The following is a 21,942-nucleotide window of genomic DNA, read 5'->3' as shown; positions in this document are numbered from 1 at the left end:
AATACAGCAGCCAGTTAGCAGTCCTGAACTAAAAACCATCTTCATATCCCGGCTTCGTATAAACATAATACTGTAGATGGGGTGTATTTGTAGCCCGGGGAAGTATACCTATTTCATTCACAGTATCAATCGTCTGTTAAGTTTGGTTCACACTGAGGTCGAAAATAGTATTTGCAAGTTTCGGATCAACACTCCATGCATGCAATACAGGTCATAATGTGCAAAGTTGAGTAATAGAATAGAGGGTTCAACCCCACCGGCAGCACCGAAAGCCCCATATCAGATGGCATCGCTAGGATCCATAACATGCTTATCTATCAGGGCACAGTTCTTTAACCCCAATACATTTGTACATTCATTGAATGACCTTTGAAAATTTGGGTACAAAACTCATACTCTGCAACTTGAGGTCAAATTTTGCACTTACCAGTGTTTAATTGAGGTTTATTGAACTATGCCATTGGGATGAGGCCATTGTGGCCCATAGTGCAATGATCTTGCCTAGACGCTTAAATGTTTTGAAGTGCCATAAATGGAAACGATCAGGAAAATAAACAAACGACTGAAAGGAATGTCAGCTGATTTACTGTGAATGAAAAATGCTTGAAACCCAAGGATATAACATAATGATCATAATTTCTAAAGCAAATTTCTTGATGTCATTTCCATTTAATTTCACTTTTTGATTTTGAAAGATTTCTAATTGAGAAATTAGATTGAGAAGTTAAAACTTGCACAATTTGGCAATAAAACGAAGAAAATGGCAATGTTTGTAAATATGAAGCTCCATTCGAATCAGTGGCGTAGATTTCTTTTTTGACAGGGGGGTGGAGTTGGAAAAAATTCTTGAAGTATAGTCAATAGCACCTTTTGGCGATAAAATAAGTTTATGGTACAATTGGGCACGATGCGTGCGTAAAGATTGCTATTTTGAAGCTAAACTGATCAAATATGGTGTCAAAGTAGAATAAATGCGCGCGAAGCGCGCGAAAATTTGCACTTTGGGGGCTAATATGGGCAAATATGGGGTTAATTTGGTCAGAAACCCATTATCAGGTGTCAACATTGGGGGGGATGATTGTATGGACCATCCCCCTGGCAAAATATTGGGGGGATTTACCCCCATTCCCCCCCGGATCTACGCCTGATTCGAATGCATCATGTGACGAAAGAATCAATCCAAATAGATTGACAGATAGATTGAAATGGATCTTTGGATTTTTGAAATAACATTATGTTGGATTTTTTTTTTGCTTTTTGCAAAAAAATGTTTTTGAATGTTATTTTAATAAATTTTTGATTTTGAAAAACGTCTTATACCCTTTATACAGGGTGTCCCAGAAAAAATTACCGGGCGAATAAATTTGGACGTAAGTCGAGAAATAGACATCAGAATCCAAAAATCTAAACATCGGCGTGTAGCTTATCTAATTCTGCATCCTATACGTAAATTTTACTGGAATCGGTCGACTGATTGCGAAGAAATGAGCGTTCACATAACGCATGCATCAATTCACTTCATTCCAAGTTTGAAAGAAAGATCGTTCAACACAATGGGCAATAGTGGTTAAATGTCAATGGGTTTCATATTTTGTACCTTGAAATACTTTTCGTTCTTTTTAAATCATCTGTTTCTTGCAAAACATTTGATTAGGTTTTGTTCAAATTTGAAAACCTACACGACATTGAAAATGAAAGCTTGCATGTAAGATGATGCTCGGTACTTGTAAATATCTTTTTTCGTTAATGTTGATATAAATGTTGCATAAAGAATTCCATCTGGCTTTAAAAAATCCTCACACACATCAATGTTTTTGGAATATTTCCAAGAAATTGTAATGCAAAGTTTGAATCTTTAAAAACTTCAACATTAATGTTGCATGGTATCAAAAATCACACGTAAAGCTGTAAGCACTTGTTCAATGTCATTCTTGGCTCAAATGTTCTTTGGAAAGTTAAAATATAACATATTTGCACAACCTAAAGAATTAAAGTTGCAGAAATCAAAGTTTTCTCGGATCAACTATTATTCATCTTCAGTGAAAACATTAATAACATAACACTGTCGAATTATAAAATAATTAATGTGGACTAATTTAATGAGATACACAAACTTTAGGAAGCGGTGAGCGAGTATGAAAAAGTGCCTATTTATCAAACTTGGAATGAACTACATTGATGCGTGCATTATGTAATTGTTAATTTCTTCGCAACCATTCAACCGAATCAAACAAAATGTTCGTATGTGATGCACAATAAAATAGGCTATGCGCTACATTTTTAATTATTTGATTTTGATGTCTAGTTCTCGACCTACGTTCAATTTTATTCACTCGGTAATTTTTTCTGGGACACCCTGTATACATTTTGCGAAAACGTCTTATTTGATGCCAGCAGCCAACTCAGCTTACATGTTTGGTGCATTAAACTTGGGTGGGTTAGTTTAAGGTTGGTGGGATTAACCCTGAAAGTTATGGAATCTTTTGCGCCTTATATAAACTGCTAAATAATTGTTGGTCTAAAGTAAAAGGCAAAGACTTGATGAATCCATCTGTGAGGTCAAAATATTGGGCAAAAATGCTGTTTTGGAGAAAAAAAACCCAAAAAACAACACCCAAAACAAAACAAATCTAGGACCCATTTTTTTTTATAACTTTGATTTTGACCAACTCTGAGAAATTTGCAACAAAAATGGTTGAAAAAATAATACTGATTTTCGTCCAAATTTAAAATGTTTTTAGTGAAGTTGGTCAAAAGTTGGTCAAGAATATTTTTGTTACGTTTCCCAAACCCAAAAAATTTGGGGAAAAAAACCCTTTTGTGGAATTTTATCCAGCCATAGATGGATTTGTCACGTCTTTGCCATTCTAAATACTCGGGAGCTAGGACCACTTTCTGTGCACCCCCCACAGGACCAAACCAAACCAACTTTTTTAGGTTCCTGAGATGACCCCAAAACATAATCAGGATGTTCCCAAAAATATAAACTGGCCCCAAGGGGGGTAAAAGGTCATCGAACTTTGCATAGGGTCAAAATTTTAAACTTGCTCAAATTGTGTTAAAAACCATTCCCATGTATTCCCCTAGTCACAAGGATACAGAAAATGTATAGTTTGACCTATCTAGGACATATTGTTCTTGAGTTATAACCAAAAAGGTCAAAGGTCACGTGTTTGCCTCTACGACCCCTATAGAGGCAAACACGTGACCTTTGACCTTTTTGGTTATAACTCAAGAACAATAATTATATCCTAGATAGGTCAAACTATACATTTTCTGAATCCTGTGACTAGGGGAATACATTGGAATTTTTTAACACAATTTGAGAACTATCCTGATTATGTTTTAGGGTCATCTTAGGAACCTAAAAAATTTGGTTTGGTTTGGTCCTGTGGGGGTGCATAGAAAGTGGTCCTAGCTCCCCGAGTAAAATATGTATACTTTTATTTAATTTAGACCAACAATTGAATACCTGAGTGGAAGAAGGGCTCAACTCCAATTTTTTACAAAAATGAGTTAGACCCAGCATTTTATTGCCAGCAGACTGATCTTCCTTGTGTGTGAAAGATGAGCCAAAATTAATTTTCTAAATAGTCTTCCACGTACACTTAATCATGGTTTCATGGAAGAAAGGCCCAACTCCATGGAGTTGGGCCCTTCTTCCACAAATATAGGGTTAAAGAGGAATTTTGTTCATCCATGAAATCTGCTTTTCACTACAATAAACTTTCTTTCTAGCATATTACATGAGTTCTACTTGTGCAATTAATGGTGATTACCTAATTTCTGTGGCTATTTATAACACAAAACTGGCACTTGCAATATATTAGTGGAAGAAGGGCCCAACTCCAGCTCGTATTAAGACCTGTACCGTTGCCATGGAAACATCATATATAATTTTGAATGTATGTAATATTGTATGTTCATGTATTAAAGGTCCACTGAAGATGAAAACATTCCGTCTATAAAACTTTTCCAAATATTAAGTTTTTTCTTAATATCTCAAAAACAGTTATGAGGCTCAAAAGTTTGCATAATTACAGGGTTGAGCCCAGTCTTTATTTTGTTATTTCTATTGGTTTCTAGTCTTCTGAGCCAATTTGTTTACTTGTTGGGCCAGTTTTAGGCCATGATGGTATTAGCAGTTAAATTGCCAAAAAATTGTGTAACCTATTCATTCAGTCTATACGATAGTCCTAACAGCTGAAAGTTCACTTGCCCCCTAACCCTACCCAAATTTTAGATTAGTGAACATTTTTTTGGACTATAGTCTGTAGGCCTATACCTTTCTCGATTCAGTAATTTAGATAGGCCTATTGTTTTTTACTGTATCTCTAAATGTAATGATGAAAATTGAAAAGTATACATTTTTAGAAAGGAAATGATGCCAGGAATTCAACTAGCATAACAGATTCCTGCAAAATTTAACAGTTTTTGAGAAAATCTCAAAATTTGATTTTACTTTACTGACTCCAGAAAGGTATACGGACAATAGCAAACCTTTTCTTTTACTAGCAAACCTTATTTCGGACCGCAATAATGCAAACCTTGGGAGAGTACAAACAACTTTAAAAGATACAGAGACTTTATAGTTGAAATTTGACATTGTTTAATAGTGTCTGAATCAATAAATAGCTACAATAAAATGCATGTAACAAATAACAAAATGGAAAAATTTCCTTTCCTTGAAGTATAAGTGAATGCAACACCTTTTGGCGACAAAATAAGTTAAAAATATGTGTGAAGCGTGCAAACAATTTTGCCATTTTGCTAACTGGTGAAATATGGTATAAAAGTAGAATAAATTTGCATGAAGCATGCAAAAATTGGCACTTTTTAAAAGTTAAAATGTCCAAATATGAGGTTCATTTGGTCAGAAACCCACATAAAGGCGTCAAAATTTATATTTATCCGCCATCCCCGGAATCTACGCTATGCCTGTACCTCATAACAAAAATATATATAATTTGTCGTTTGCAGTCGACACCCGCGTGGAGAGAGTTAATGTTCTCCATGCTAGCCATAGCCTTCAATAATTCAAAGTTTTAAGATATTTTCTTAAGTTATCAAGAGCTATCTCAAGAACTACTGAACCAATACTAGGCTTGTTTGTACTCATTTTAATGCATTTTTCATGCCGATTCCATATATGAAAAAGTACAATTCTGAAATTTTAGAATCCAAGATATGACTACGGGTTAACTGCCAAAACTTTTTTGGGGAAAAATCATGATATTCTTCAAATAAAAGTTAACAAAAATATTATAGTTAGCCTGTACTGCTGCTGCTCATCCCTTTTTGAAGGATTTTTTTTTTCTTCATGCTGATTCCAAATATGAAAAATTGCAATTCTGAAATTTTGAATTAAGAAAATTTTTTGAATTAAGAAAATTTGAAATGTGTCCTCTACAGTCGACACCCACGTGTGTAAATTTGGAGACAAATCCAGATTCAGCAGTTTGTCAAATTCATAACAAAAGCATCTTTTATGATAAAATCTTATTTGTGCTTCCCAAAAATATTTATACACATAAAATTACAAAAAGTGGAAGATACAGTAAACATAGGAAGAATGTATAGCATTTAATCAAAAAAGAGGCACCAAATAGATAATGTACATGTATTTATAAAGCATCAGACTCATAATCTAACAGTAATGGACGGACATGGGGAAACACTAAGCTTTTTGGATCACAAGTGCTCGAGTGGGGTCTTTTTTTTTCAAATAAGGGAAACATGTTTTACATACATACATAGATACATTTCATAAATTTGAAACAAATATGAAGGAAAAAAATATAACAAAAATGACTTTTTAAAATCAATTACTAAATAATTACATTGTAAATCCGAAATTGGCCCCTGAACATGTTTAAAACAAAACTGCCAACATCTTACATTGGAGGTTTTGCTTTAAAAACATGTTCAGGTGCCAATGGCTCATAGGAGGGTTTTCCTGCCCAATGATGAAATGACAATTTCAACTTTACGATATTTATATTTCAAGTTTGGTTTTTAAAGTACTCTAATGAAGCTGGGCAGCTTTACCCTTTGTACACACAAAATCATAGCAGGAATGAATGAATGAATGAAAGAAAGAAAGAAAGAAAGAAATAAAGAAAGAAAGAAAGAAAGAGAGAGAGAGAGAAAGAGAGAAAGAAAGAAAGAGAGAAAGAAGAAAGAAAGAAAGAAAGAGAGAAAGAAAGAAAGAGAGAAAGAAAGAAAGAAAGAAAGAAAGAGAGAGAGAAAGAAAGAGAAAGAGAGAAAGAAAGAAAGAAAGAAAGAAAGAAAGAAAGAAAGAAAGAAAGAAAGAAAGAAAGAAAGAAAGAAAGAAAGAAAGAAAGAAAGAAAGAAAGAAAGAAAGAAAAAAGAAAGAAAGAAAGAGAGAAAGAAAGAGAGGGAGTGAGAGAGAGAAACAGAAAAAAGAACAAACTCAGTAAACATAAACATGTTATAAACATATGTTTTGGTCAAAACACTTTAATTAAATTTAAATGTTGGGTTATATAAAGGTCATGGAAACGTTTTTCAAAAGCTTTATTATGAGCTATTATGAAAAAACGCTTAAACAAAATGTTGCATTTGTTTTGCAACAGGATTTCCAAATGTGTTTGAATGTTTTTAAATGTTTTCTACCCTTTATATAACCCGGCATTTGAATGTTTTCTGTCAAATGTTTAGAGTCTGCTGTGTACTTACACATACTGCTGTTGTAACCCCCACATCCTGGCATACCTCATGTTCTTAGGGATGAAATAAAAACTTGACAGGCGGTTGACCGCCGGTTCTGCCCGGTTACCATTGTTTAGCGCGCAACCGGCGGTCAACAGCCAGTCGAGTTTTGATTTCATCCCTTAGTTACTGATCCAATCAGACCAAAGTCAGTCATAATGAAATCATTAGGGGGGGTCAAGGAAGGCATTTTCTTGCCCCCCCCCCCCACTTTTAAGGCAAAACCTGCAAAATTATAAACATATTGATTTCAGCATCAGCAGGCATATACTCAATTTAGAAATTATAACAACTCACTTCGCACAATTTCTGACTTTTGTCTGAGTGTTAATCATTGTAAATAAACAAAAGCAACATCTATATGTACAATGTTATTGGTGGGTATGAAATGGAAGTAGATCATAGTTATCTGTTATAAAATAAAAGTCGTAAATAAAAAAACTAGTTTGCTTATGACGATTCCATCAATCAAACTGCAGCACAGCCTGTGATTGGTTAGTATACTTACCAATCACAGGCCGTGGGGGATTTGATTGACAGGATCAAACTATACTTTCTTCATTTCTGTCCTTTGTTATAAACTGTGCACAAAAAGTATCCGCATTGGTACAATTTGGGAAAATAAGTTGCATTGTACTGAAATAGGTATCAAAAATATGAAGAAGAAAATTCTCCATCTATTAATTACTTATTTGGCAATTTAGGTTTAGTGTTTTTAAGATATGGCGTTTCTTTTAAGTGTTAGGATACTTTTTGTGTACAGTTGATAGTTATTAACTTCAACAAAGTTAATAGTTATTGCACTGCATTAAGGCACATGTCATTATTTCATATACTTACAAATGCTTCTATAAGAACTATGTACACGATATAGAACATGCCTTAAAATTTTCTTAAAGGAGTATTTCGTGATCCTAGCATCCTCTTTTTGTGACATTTTTCAGTACATATCCACGAAAAAAGCATATTCCCAAAATTTCAGTTGATTCAGATTTTGCGTTTGCGAGTTATGCATGATTATGTGTATTACACTGCTCCATAGACAATACGTTGTAATTTCGTTCTGGTGCACCAGAACGAAATTCAAATTTCACGATATCTTTGCTAAACGAATTAATCTGCAAGAAATATTTTGTACATAAACATTATGTAGCCAGAGTATTCCAGTGATATAAAAATCTCAACTTTTTATGAGAAAAGTGGGGGGATGAGGCTGTGGATCACGAAATGCCCCTTTAAGTACAATGTGTCTCAATAAAAATTGGCTTAATCAATATGTTGATTATTCAAAACCGGTTGACCTAATGTACAAGCAATTTCAACTTTTTTTCAGATTTATTTGCCATACACAAAGCAAGATATACATCTTGCATGTATATGCTACTGTATTGTACTAATAAAGTGCAACATTTATTCATATTAGCTCTACGAACTTTGTTTCACCCTGCGTTTGGTAGTTATGTCAGCATAGTGCTTGCTGCCACTTTGTATTGTATGCACATGTGCATGTATATTATGTATAAACTACCCAGCAAACACAAAAATGTTCTTCAAACGTCTACTTAAAAATGTTTATTCCAAACATTTTATAACACTTTTAAAAATATTTTATAACACTTTTAAAAACTTTTAAAAATGTCAGGTTATAATAAGGTAATCATGGTTATGAAAATGTTTTTAAAATGTTATTGTAAAATTTTTTGGGCAAACATTTTTGCAAAAATATTTTCAACAAGTAGCTAAATAACCATTTGTCAAGTTTTCACAATTGTGTTTTAACATTTATATAACCAGACATTTAAATGTTTTTTACAAAATGTTTTGTGTTTGCTGCGTATGCAAATATGCCCGATTAGCACAATTCACTATGATGACTAATGAAAATGTAATTACCAAACTTGATGTGACAACATGAGAATTGAGGGCACAGTGGCTCAGTGGTTACAGCCTTGGACTCATAATCTGAGAGCTTGCTCAATGTGCGTGGGTTCGATTCCCTGTCCCACCACCGTGTTGCACCCTTGGGCAAGGCGCTTTGCCTCGCTTGCCTCACCCCACCCAGGTGCAATGTGAAGCTGTTAGGGGTAGTCACAGTCTTTGTACTGATGGACTATGCGCCACTTGTAGGCTGCAAACGTGGTTCCGACATATTCTAATGATGGCAGAATAAATGTAAAGCGCTTTGAGGCTGTTTACGGCATAAAGCGCTATATAAATATCTACATTTATTTATTTAATTATGGAATACCAGATTTTATATCCAAGCAGTGGACCTGGAAGCAACCAAATACTGAAGGTGGGGTTGGAGTACCAGAATTGGGGGGGTCAAATTCACAGGTCCTCACTAACATGCACCAAAGCAAGTGTATCATAAGTTTGATTGGTCAACTTCCTGGCACATTGTTGCAATCTGTCACCAAATGTGAACCATTATGCCAACATTGGGCTATTCCATTTAAAATCCACACTTCCCCTGTGGAATATTTTGGAAATATCTTGCACAGGGGGAGTATGTTTTTCAAATATAATTGGTCAGGGTTAATCATTTTGAAACCCATACTCCCTCTGTATTATGGCTTTACCTGTATCTTCCACAATTGGAGTGAGTATTTCAAATAGAAGTTACCCAACTGTCTATTCTATTTGAAACTCATAGTCAAAGTCATGTGTCAAAGAGAGGCACTCAACATACATTTTAGGGCCAGTTTCTCGAAGCATGGCTAGTGGTCAGGCTTCCATTAGTCCTATATACAAGTGCCTACAATTTCACATCATACATCATCTAGAAAGATAAATCAATAAAATGGATCCACATTAGTAAGACTAGCCTGCTGGCTTAGGAAGCCTGACCACTAGCCAAGCTTTGAGAAATTGGACCATAGGGATTTAGTAGTGCGTGTCATGAGTGGATCCTGAGGGGAAGGTTGGTGGGTGGTGGGGTACAAGCTCCTAAATCTATGAATTTCACAAATTTTGAAGTCTGGATTTGCTAACAAGTTTTCAAAAGCATGGTCTTGAAACCTGGTTGCTTTTTGTTGTTGAATTTGACACACTGATAATCAAATACACCACACCTTAAAAGGGCATGCTAAAATCACAAAATGCCCCTCAAAGACTTTCACAAAATTTCATTCATATCATTCATAGAATGCAACTTAAATTGAATAAAAATACTATAGAAAAATTATCAAATTCGTGTACATCGTGGAACATACTCTTGGCGTGGCTGTGCATAGTAAGCAGTTGTACGCAGATAGCCTCGCTAATATGGACGCGTAGAGTAGCGTTGTACGCGTGTGTAGTTAGCATGATTAGTCACGGAGTAACAAGCGTTGTTGAATGTTCCACAATGTACACAAATTAATATTTTTCTATAGGACTGACCTTAAGCCATCTTATTTAAATCCCCAGTCTCAAAGCTACTGTATCAAGCTTTGAGTCTTAGAATTTAATTAAGGTTTTAAAGGTGGCCTTACATGTACAACTTTTGCAGATTTTCATCAATATCATTGTCAAGGTTATTTCATGTTTTGTTAATATAGCCCACAGCAGGTAAACATGTTAACTTTATTATATAAACAACTTCTACCAACACCTTGCACTCTGAATCACCTCTCTAATTTGAGCGAGTACATGTCCTTTTAAAAAGTAAAAAGGACATTTTGTGATTTTAGCATCCACTTTTAGGGTATGTTTCAATAGATATCCATGAAAAAAACTTAATTAAAAATGTCAGTTAATTCCCCCGGATGCTGGCCACCCTGAAATTTAGTTGATGATTTTCATGCCTTTTTGGTACTTTTTAATTTTAGACCATTTTCATCACATTTTCCCTTTTGCTAATTAACTTTGCGAGTATGTCATTTACATCTTTGGCCTTTCTTTCAGTTTTCCAATCAGCTAACTCCGGCATAATTGGAGTTAACAGAGCCAACCGCCCTCAATGGCAGCGAAGTGGTCAATTATGTAAAAGGTGGATAACATATTGCATAATTAAACATTTGGTAGCCAATGCTGTCTGATACCGACTGTCAAGGTCGGTCATGCTACACTTCTGTTACACAACCCAAAGAACAACAACATAGACATGTTCTTTTTAACTTGTTTCAATGCCAATATATGAGGGTCATTCAAAAAGTTCTACCTCCATCATCACATCTAGCATCTCTGTTATCTTTCGTGTCAGGATATTGATATTAATACAACTTGAAACAACAAGTGCTCACCGATCAAAGTCAACAATCTATGGAAAAGGGTCATAATGAAGGCTAATTTGAACATGAATTAGAGAATAAACGATAGGAATTTTTATTTTGCCTATCCTCTACCGTGTGATAGACGACAGGCAGGTCCAATATTTTGAGTAGTGGATGCCGGCACAGCCGGTATCCACTACGATACCTAGTAAAACGGTACTATCTGCAAGCATTAGATATTGAATAAATTATCTGAACAAAAAAAATTAATCATTTTTAGATATAAATCTGTAATGATTTCCATAACCAAAATTAGCCTTTCATTTCTGACGTACCAAATCAGTATTCGCTTTAACCAACACATCTTAACAACCAATTACATTTTAATCAAGTAACTTTTATTTTGTAGTGGTCACCCGATCAATAACCTATGATGGGAAAGGGTCAATATGAAAGTTTATCTGAATATGTATCAGTTTCATTGTGCAAAAGACAAGATATCCAGTAAAAGTGTACTACCTACAAGCATTAGATATTGATTAAATTATCTGAACAAAAATAAATTAATCTATTCATTTTTAGAAATAAAACTTTCTTTTCAGACTGTTTCCGACATACCAAATCTGTAATTGCTTTAACCAGCACATCTTAACAACCAAAATCACATTTTCATCAAATGAACTTTTATTTTGTAGCCAAGATTTAAGAGTATAATCATGAGTAATTTCAACTTCCAGACACATAAGACAACAGAGATGTGACGATGGAGGTATTACTTTTGATTGACCCTCAGATATTGTAAAAGGGCAAGGTCCATAACTTACATAACATGCATAATGTCCTTAAAAGCAATATTCTAAGATTTTAAACAATAACATATGTTATAATTAAACATTTGGTAGCCAATACTGTCTGATACTAACAGTCAAGGTCGGTCATGCTACAGTTCTGTTACACAACTCAAAAAACAACAACATAGATATGTTCTTTTAATTTGTTTCAATGCCAATATATTATAAGGGCAAGGTCTATAACATACATAACATGCATGATGTCCGCAACGGGTCGCTCACCCACCTTTGGACAGTATTTTTTGTGGGCCTGAGAGCACATCAGACACACCAAATTGCATTTGGGATACAAGGAATGTTCTTTTGATATCAAATAATTTAGATTTTTGAAATTCACAATATAGGCCTATTACTATTGTTATTACCTTATACAAACTTTAGGCTATCATACACTGAAAATACAAAAAGTCTAGCATACATTAATGTTTTGTGACGTCTGTTTTTTATGTATTTTGGGTTTTTTTTTTTGCTCAATATTCATGCCTTCATCCCAAAATGTGCCGCCTTTGGCCTCCATGGACCAGATTGTGTCACATATTCTTGGGCTACCATTTAAATTTTATAACAAATGCGAGTTCAAACAAACACACAACCAAAAGTTTTCAACTGAAATTTTGAGAACAAGCCATCTTCCATGGATATAAAACTGACACATACTATAAAAAGAGGATGCTAGATCACAAAATACTCCTTTAAACCAAACATGGCTAGAAACCAAAAATACCACAAGTATAATCCCACAAGATGCATGACTTAAAAAGGTTCAAATTTGCCCATTTGCAATTAAGTTCTTTATGCTTTCTTGGTCAAAAAAGTCCAACATGTTGGGAAAAGGTCCATTTTTGGGAAAAAAGGTCCACTTTTTCAAAAAAACGCCCATCCCAAAATCCTGGCTACGCCCCTGAATCTCTCTGCAGCTGAAAGACAACATCATCTGGGTGTGCCATGTGTTGCTTCTAATGCACAAGCATCAACATCTAAGTACATTAAGTAGTTCTCAAATGTGTTGCATGTATGTGCTGATAATATAACATCATATCCATCAGAACAATCTGGTTGACACAGCTATCAAATTTGGATTCTCTTCTCAACATCACCTTCTGGTAGTTCGTACATTTCAGTTCATTTTAGTTTCAAGTGTTTCTAGTACATGCTGGTTGACAAAGCAAAAAATTAAAGTTCTCCTCTCAACATCAGCTTCTGATAGTTTGTACATTTCAGTTCCTTTGGTCTCTAAGTGTTTCTAGTAAATGTTCAATAGATACCAAACCTTTGGGTGTAGAATGTGTGCTGATGACTCTATCAATGCGGGATTCTTGAAAGCCAAGCTGGTATATCAAGTTATAGTTATTGAGTATCCGATGCATCTCTTCTTTAGACAGATAACCTGTTAAGTTAAAAAGAGGAAAACACATGATTTTTTTAGAATAAAAAACAACTTTAAATAAACAGTTTGAATGAGGACAGGGATGAAAACCGGGTTTATATTTGGACCTGGGGGTACTAAATAATGTTTTGCTGGGTAAGGCACCAGAAACAGTTTTGTTCGATCTTTGGATCAAACGTCAATGCTGCTTCGATGCTTGTTATTAATGAACTAACGCCTAATCAATCAGAATTAATGCTAGATTTATTATTGATCAATATCACTACAGGTAAATATTTCTATGTTATCACAATCAACAAGTCAATTGATTTCATAAATAATAAAGATCGACCAAGCATATATGGTCATCGAAAGATCAAACTAATATGTTTCTATTGCCCAAGTGCCACCAGGACTGAAGTTTGATGACATGAAATGGGGTTTCTGTACTACTAGGATTTGGTCAGTGCCCATTTTAGCAACAATTTCTCAAAATTTAGTACTTGGAGTTCAAATTTAAGGTCAAGAATGGTATCATGATTATAAAATAATGAAACAAACCCTTAGCAAGATGCATAAACTAGAGTCTTGCCTACATACCTGTATTTGTACTATCAGCACTATACAATCCCTTAGCCAGATGCATAAACTAGAGTCTTGTCTACATACCTGTATTTGTACTATCAGCACTATACAATCCCTTAGCAAGATGCATGAACTAGAGTCTTGTCTATACATACCTGTATTTGTACTATCAGCACTATACAATCCCTTAGCTAGATGCATAAACTAGAGTCTTGTCTACATACCTGTATTTGTACTAAACACCTCAAAAGAAATAAGTCCCCCTCTGAACATGTCGTCATAACATCGTAAAGTTTCGTTTTGTACCAACAAAACTAACTTTGAAAGAATTATATGACTCTGACTAAATGCTGTGAAAAAATGAGAGATTTCCATGACTTCAGGGCTGAATGAGCCTAAATTGAAGACAAAAGTGCCCTTTCCAAAAGTCACAAAGTAGGCCTATGCTTGTTAACTGCAAGGCGATTGGGACAAGGAATGGAACTGACCATCTTACAACTCACTGTGCTGAACTCTGCACCAAGGGGATTTGCATGGCTGAATGATCAAGAATCGATACACATTACAGTAAATGTTCACTTGGTGAGGATTTTAAACTGCACTCAAACACATGGGGTTTTCCATTAGTAACAAGCCATGAATCAACTTTTGTGACAAGCATAGGCCTACTTTGTGACTTTTGAAAAGGGCAGTTTTTGCCTTCAATTTAGGCTCATTCAGCCCCGAAGTCATGGAAATCTCTCATTTTCACACAGCACTTAGTAAACAGTCATATAATTATTTCAAAGTTAGTTTTGTTGGTACAAAATGAAACCTTACGATGTTATGACGACATGTTCAGAGGGGGACTTATTTCTTTTGAGGTGTTTATCAGCACTATACAATCCCTTAGCTAGATGCATAAACTAGAGTCTTGTCTACATACCTGTATTTGTACTATCAGCACTATACAATCCCTTAGCTAGATGCATAAACTAGAGTCTTGTCTACATACCTGTATTTGTACTATCAGCACTATACAATCCCTTAGCTAGATGCATAAACTAGAGTCTTGTCTACATACCTGTATTTGTACTATCAGCACTATACAGTCCCTTAGCAAGATGCATAAACTAGAGTCTTGTCTACATACCTGTATTTGTACTATCAGCACTATACAATCCCTTAGCCAGATGCATAAACTAGAGTCTTGTCTACATACCTGTATTTGTACTATCAGCACTATACAATCCCTTAGCAAGATGCATAAACTAGAGTCTTGCCTACATACCTGTATTTGTACTATTAGCACTATACAATCCCTTAGCTAGATGCATAAACTAGAGTCTTGTCTACATACCTGTATTTGTACTATCAGCACTATACAATTCCTTAGCAAGATGCATAAACTAGAGTCTTGTCTACATACCTGTATTTGTACTATCAGCACTATACAATCCCTTAGCAAGATGCATAAACTAGAGTCTTGCCTACATACCTGTATTTGTACTATCAGCACTATACAATCCCTTAGCTAGATGCATAAACTAGAGTCTTGCCTACATACCTGTATTTGTACTATCAGCACTATACAATTCCTTAGCAAGATGCATAAACTAGAGTCTTGCCTACATACCTGTATTTGTACTATCAGCACTATACAATTCCTTAGCAAGATGCATAAACTAGAGTCTTGTCTACATACCTGTATTTGTACTATCAGCACTATACAATCCCTTAGCAAGATACATGAACTAGAGTCTTGTCTACATACCTGTATTTGTACTATCAGCACTATACAATCCCTTAGCTAGATACATGAACTAGAGTCTTGTCTACATACCTGTATTTGTACTATCAGCACTATACAATCCCTTAGCAAGATACATGAACTAGAGTCTTGTCTACATACCTGTATTTGTACTATCAGCACTATACAATCCCTTAGCTAGATGCATAAACTAGAGTCTTGTCTACATACCTGTATTTGTACTATCAGCACTATACAAACCCTTAGCTAGATGCATGAACTAGAGTCTTGTCTACATACCTGTATTTGTACTATCAGCACTATACAATCCCTTAGCCAGATGCATAAACTAGAGTCTTGTCTACATACCTGTATTTGTACTATCAGCACTATACAATCCCTTAGCTAGATGCATAAACTAGAGTCTTGCCTACATACCTGTATTTGTACTATCAGCACTATACAATCCCTTAGCAAGATGCATAAACTAGAGTCTTGTCTACATACCTGTATTTATACTATCAGCACTATACAATCCCTTAGCAAGATACACGAACTAGAGTCTTGTCTACATACCTGTATTTGTACTATCAGCACTATACAATCCCTTAGCTAGATGCATAAACTAGAGTCTTGTCTACATACCTGTATTTGTACTATCAGCACTATACAATCCCTTAGCTAGATGCATGAACTAGAGTCTTGTCTACATACCTGTATTTGTACTATCAGCACTATACAATCCCTTAGCTAGATGCATAAACTAGAGTCTTGCCTACATACCTGTATTTGTACTATCAGCACTATACAATCCCTTAGCAAGATGCATAAACTAGAGTCTTGTCTACATACCTGTATTTATACTATCAGCACTATACAATCCCTTAGCAAGATACATGAACTAGAGTCTTGTCTACATACCTGTATTTGTACTATCAGCACTATACAATCCCTTAGCAAGATGCATAAACTAGAGTCTTGTCTACATACCTGTATTTGTACTATCAGCACTATACAATCCCTTAGCAAGATACATGAACTAGAGTCTTGTCTACATATACCTGTATTTGTACTATCAGCACTATACAATCCCTTAGCAAGATGCATAAACTAGAGTCTTGTCTACATACCTGTATTTGTACTATCAGCACTATACAATCCCTTAGCTAGATGCATAAACTAGAGTCTTGTCTACATACCTGTATTTGTACTATCAGCACTATACAATCCCTTAGCTAGATGCATAAACTAGAGTCTTGTCTACATACCTGTATTTGTACTATCAGCACTATACAAACCCTTAGCTAGATGCATGAACTAGAGTCTTGTCTACATACCTGTATTTGTACTATCAGCACTATACAATCCCTTAGCTAGATGCATAAACTAGAGTCTTGTCTACATACCTGTATTTGTACTATCAGCACTATACAATCCCTTAGCAAGATGCATGAACTAGAGTCTTGCCTACATACCTGTATTTGTACTATCAGCACTATACAATCCCTTAGCTAGATACATGAACTAGAGTCTTGTCTACATACCTGTATTTGTACTATCAGCACTATACAATCCCTTAGCTAGATGCATAAACTAGAGTCTTGTCTACATACCTGTATTTGTACTATCAGCACTATACAATCCCTTAGCAAGATACATGAACTAGAGTCTTGTCTACATACCTGTATTTGTACTATCAGCACTATACAATCCCTTAGCTAGATGCATAAACTAGAGTCTTGTCTACATACCTGTATTTGTACTATCAGCACTATACAATTCCTTAGCTAGATGCATAAACTAGAGTCTTGCCTACATACCTGTATTTGTACTATCAGCACTATACAATCCCTTAGCTAGATGCATAAACTAGAGTCTTGTCTACATACCTGTATTTGTACTATCAGCACTATACAATCCCTTAGCAAGATGCATGAACTAGAGTCTTGTCTATACATACCTGTATTTGTACTATCAGCACTATACAATCCCTTAGCTAGATACATGAACTAGAGTCTTGCCTACATACCTGTATTTGTACTATCAGCACTATACAAACCCTTAGCTAGATGCATGAACTAGAGTCTTGTCTACATACCTGTATTTGTACTATCAGCACTATACAGTCCCTTAGCAAGATGCATAAATTAGAGTCTTGTCTACATACCTGTATTTGTACTATCAGCACTATATAATCCCTTAGCAAGATGCATGAACCTCTCAAACCACCTCTCTCCAGCAGCCTCTTCCTCAGCCTTTGCCATTTGCCTTTGTTTCTCCTGGTTAGCATGCATAGCCCTAGCCCTATGTGATCTAGCTAGGGATTCAAGTTGACTACGTTCTGAGGCAGAGTTTGGTTTGTGGGTGGTTTTTGAGCTGGAAGGATGAGATGGGAAGTCTTGATCAGCCCGGTCATCATATTGTGTGATTTCTCTCTCTACATCTGTAGGTGATGCTCTCTGGTGAAGTCTCTGTAGCAGACAGATAATAAAATGATTCAAGTTTACTGAGGGATGAAATTAAACATGTGACCAGCGGCTCTGTCTGGTTCTTAAAGTCTACGGGAATATACAGTAATGAGGTCAGTTGTCACACCCTGGTTCACATGGCCAGTTGATATTATCCAGTCACCCATGCAAGTAATAAATTTGCCCCAAAACACACATTTTCATAGAATGTAATATTTTCTCAACTTGACCAGTGCAACTGGTGCCATTTCAACAGGCACAATTGTTCAATCATTTGCTAGGTTATATTTATAGTGTGTCTCGTCTAAGTTGAGAGTAATGCCATGTTGGATTTTGCAGCGACAGAATCGAATCAATGCGTTTCCCACTGCCGTTGTGTTGCTAGCATGTGGACAAATTCTGCTTCTATGCGTATGTATATGCCCTGCGGGATTAAGGTTAGCATGCACGATTCTAATCTGCCACTGCAAAATCCAACATGGCATTACTCTCAGTTTGAGACAAGACAGTGTTACGAGTCGTACTTGACTCAAGGCCAAAATCACCTTTTACCCAAATTCACACAAATGCACAACACAAATACACTGTTTGATTAAGCTAATAAAATCTAAGTCTTTAATTGAAAGCCAGGTATGATTGGTACAATATATGACAACAATGCACATACACAATAATCAAATATAATCACTCTTTATCTATTTTGTACTTAGCCAGCATTCTTCTTCTTGGTGATCATAAAGTTCTTGCAATGTTCTGGACGACTGATGTAATATATCCTTATTCACTTGTCCTGCGAAAATCAGCGAAGTCCTTTGTACACTAGCATTAATAAATCCTTGCGTATAAAATCCTCATACGAAAATGGTGTTACTTTCTCCCAAGTACCAAACTCCTTGCGTCGTTCTCCAAACACATTCGTAACTCTTTGCGCAGTTCTCCAAATCACTTTACTCCTTGCGCCGTTCTCCAATATTAAACTCCTTGCGCAGTTCTCCAAATTTAACTCCTTGCGCTGCTTTCTCCAATCTTGGTGCTATTTCCACCTTTCACACAATATCTTCAGGAAGCAGGACTGCGATGCAGTTGTCCCCACTTATTTTGACAGTTGCGTTGAATCAAAATCCTGGTTTGCAATTTCCTTTCTTTGAAGGAATTGGACTGTAAGCATATTAGCTAGCTAGCCCAGATCAACACTATAAACTGTGACAATAATAAAGGCTATTGCAGCCTGTCAGATGTGTATCCAGATGATAATAATTGTAACCTTTTCCACAAAGTCCTTTACAATCCGCAGTAGACCCTATGTCTTACTTTAGGCCATTTTCGTAGCTTTGAAATAACCATACTTCCAGCTTGTCGGTGAAAATATCCATCCATCTCCATCGCTCAGAGGCTGTTTTAAATAGCACTGTAGGAAACTCATGATCTCCAGGGCCACACTCAGTAATACTTCTTGAGTATCCTGATTTTAACTGGTTAACATTAAATACCCTCTTTTTGAGAGCTGTAGCTACATCCATTCACATTACAATCATATCGATACAGGTCTGCCTAGAATTACTGTTAACATTGTGTTTTATCCCCCATCTGGGGTTTTCCCAATGTTCTAATCATAGACATTAACATTTCACCTTACATCACTTCCTGTGGGTTTTCCCCATGATGTCATCATCTTTCTTTACAGTCTCAGGGATTTCCCCTTGACATAAATAGTCTTGACAAATGATGTTGTTATTGCATTCATCTGGGTTTTCCCCTAGATGTAATATAAACAACCTATTGCATGATTATAAAGGTAACTTCCCCTTTTTCATGATATAGGATTAATACAGGGTACATCACAACAGGTTATCCATCTTACCGCTAATGGTTTGCGTGTTTCCCACGGTGGTGGTCCTGGTTCTTGTGGTAGACCTGGTGCCCTGCCACTAGGTGCTTTGTTTTCTTCCCTGTTATTCATAGGCCAGGTTTTAGATTTCGGTGGTTCTGGTGTTTTTTTGCTGCTACCTGTACTTAATGGCTTGACTCTCTCTAAGAAATCAATAAATGCAGGCCAACTGTGGATGGAATGACAAGTGTTCAATGTTATTTGTAGAGATGTTATACATTATATTGAGCATATAATGAACATTATTTTGCATATACATGTAGCACTATCATTTTCAAGTTAAATAAACAACATAACAATATGTGACCCGATCTATTCACTCAGGCCAAAGTCAGAAATGTTTAAAATTGAGTTACTACAATTACTATCTTGCTCAGTATCCACACTTACTGATGTTGAATCCCCAGGTTCTTGGAAAAGTTGGTTGCAAAGTGATAAACCTTTTATATGTTCATTTTCTTATGTTTTTTATCCTCACTTTTTGCCTATATCTCCATTTCATTATTGATGACTTTAGCCTGATTGGATCAGATCTGGTCACATATACCGTTCTGACGCGAGTATAGTCCCACCCCGTTTTTGGGTGAATATTTTTCAAAATTGGGGGGTGGGACTATACTCAAATTTCAAAAAACAAATTTTTTTATTTTTAAAGTTTTTTATTTTTTCAGTTTTGTAGTGTCCCTGGACCTAGACCTAAATGCTAGGATCATTCATGGTTGACCTAAAACCTGAATTTTGCACGGTGTTTTGTGTTTTTAATATGAAAATTGATACTTTGTTTTCATGTCATACTCTATTAATGATTTCAAAATGCATTGAATTTGAATGTATTTTGATATCATTAATAGAGTATGACATGAAAACAAAGTATCAATTTTCATATTAAAAACACAAAACACCGTGCAAAATTCAATTTTTTTAAATTTTTTTAAATCAACCATGAATGATCCTAGCATTTAGGTCTAGGGTCCAGGGACACTCCAAAGTCAAAAATTTGGGGGTGGGACTTTACTCGAAGGTGGGACTATACTCGCGTCAGTACGGTAATTTGTGACATGACTCATACCATCGTGGATTGATATAAACGTTGTGTATGCAGTTGGCCGCAACCGCAGAATTAGAGAAGGAGAACCAGGACTCGACCGCCATTTTCATACAGGCATGGAGCAAAAATTGAGGATATTTGATTTTTCCTTGGAATGCGCTTGAGGCAATCGTTGTCATACAAGCGTGACATTGGTGATGAGCGCATAAGAGATGCACTTGATGTGACCTGTTGTAGTCACTTACCAATTTTTAAACTATATGTTACCTACTTACCTGTATTGCCCTTCTCCCGTATCACATCTTTGCATTAGTTTTTCCATCAATGAACCCTGTACTGGTACTCTCATTGCAAAGCATACATCTTGAATCTGAAATTGTAATAAACAAAGACATCCTAACAATAAATTTTCTCCGATGAAGGCACCAGATCTTCCTTTGACGCACTATTTACAGAATAAAGGTATTGTTTTTAGCTGCTGTTGTTCATCTATTGTCTTATATAGCACGGGCAAGATCATTATTTTAAGTTAAACAAGGAGGCGAAAAACAAGGAGGTGAAAAACAACGATGCGAGGTTGAGTTGTTTTCAGCCAAAAATAATGGTGTTGCCCGTGTTATATGAGACGATAGATCAACAACAGCAGCTAAAACAATATCTTTATTCTCATTCTTAAATACTTTAATTCAAATAAAAATGTGACTCATAACAAGGAATTACCTAGAGCTTATAATCGATCAGTCCTGTTGTTGCTATGCACCGCCGATTGGTTCAAATAGCGCGTACAAGTATAGCGTTGACTTGTATGTGCTGAACCATCTTATATCATGTCATATCACACGGCTAAGAAGATAGCAGGAACTTTCTCAAGTGAATAACCAATCACAGGCTGTAAGCCCAGGGGGAGGGGGTCACTCACATATAATGGAGCTACTCATGCTTGTTAGGGGCCGTCCATAATTTTCGCCATTTTCACTTACGTACAAAGCGCACGTAACTTTTTACCCCTCTCTCCTCGAAAGTTACGTACAAATAAAATGGCGAAGGATTTCCGTAAGCCTACTACCAAAAGCAAAATT

The 21,942-nt window shown here is 35.8% G+C and overlaps 1 protein-coding gene across 1 annotated transcript in view; it reads right to left on the bottom strand.

Moving 5' to 3' along the window:
* Positions 1–11,133: 11,133 nt before the first annotated feature.
* LOC140140823 (uncharacterized) overlaps positions 11,134–21,942 on the bottom strand; it is a 42,498-nt gene continuing 31,689 nt past the window's right edge. The window contains exons 10-13 of the mRNA XM_072162578.1: positions 21,139–21,233; positions 19,789–19,984; positions 17,627–17,930; positions 11,134–13,166 (exon numbers count right to left, since the gene is read on the bottom strand). Of these exons, the coding sequence (XP_072018679.1) occupies positions 12,997–13,166; positions 17,627–17,930; positions 19,789–19,984; positions 21,139–21,233 (765 nt within the window). The 3' untranslated portion in view covers positions 11,134–12,996. The remainder of the gene's footprint in view (positions 13,167–17,626; positions 17,931–19,788; positions 19,985–21,138; positions 21,234–21,942) is intronic.

This window comes from Amphiura filiformis, chromosome 19 (assembly GCF_039555335.1).
Source record: "Amphiura filiformis chromosome 19, Afil_fr2py, whole genome shotgun sequence".
NCBI classification, from domain to species: domain Eukaryota; kingdom Metazoa; phylum Echinodermata; class Ophiuroidea; order Amphilepidida; family Amphiuridae; genus Amphiura; species Amphiura filiformis.
This window is presented reverse-complemented; position numbering and strand designations above follow the sequence as displayed.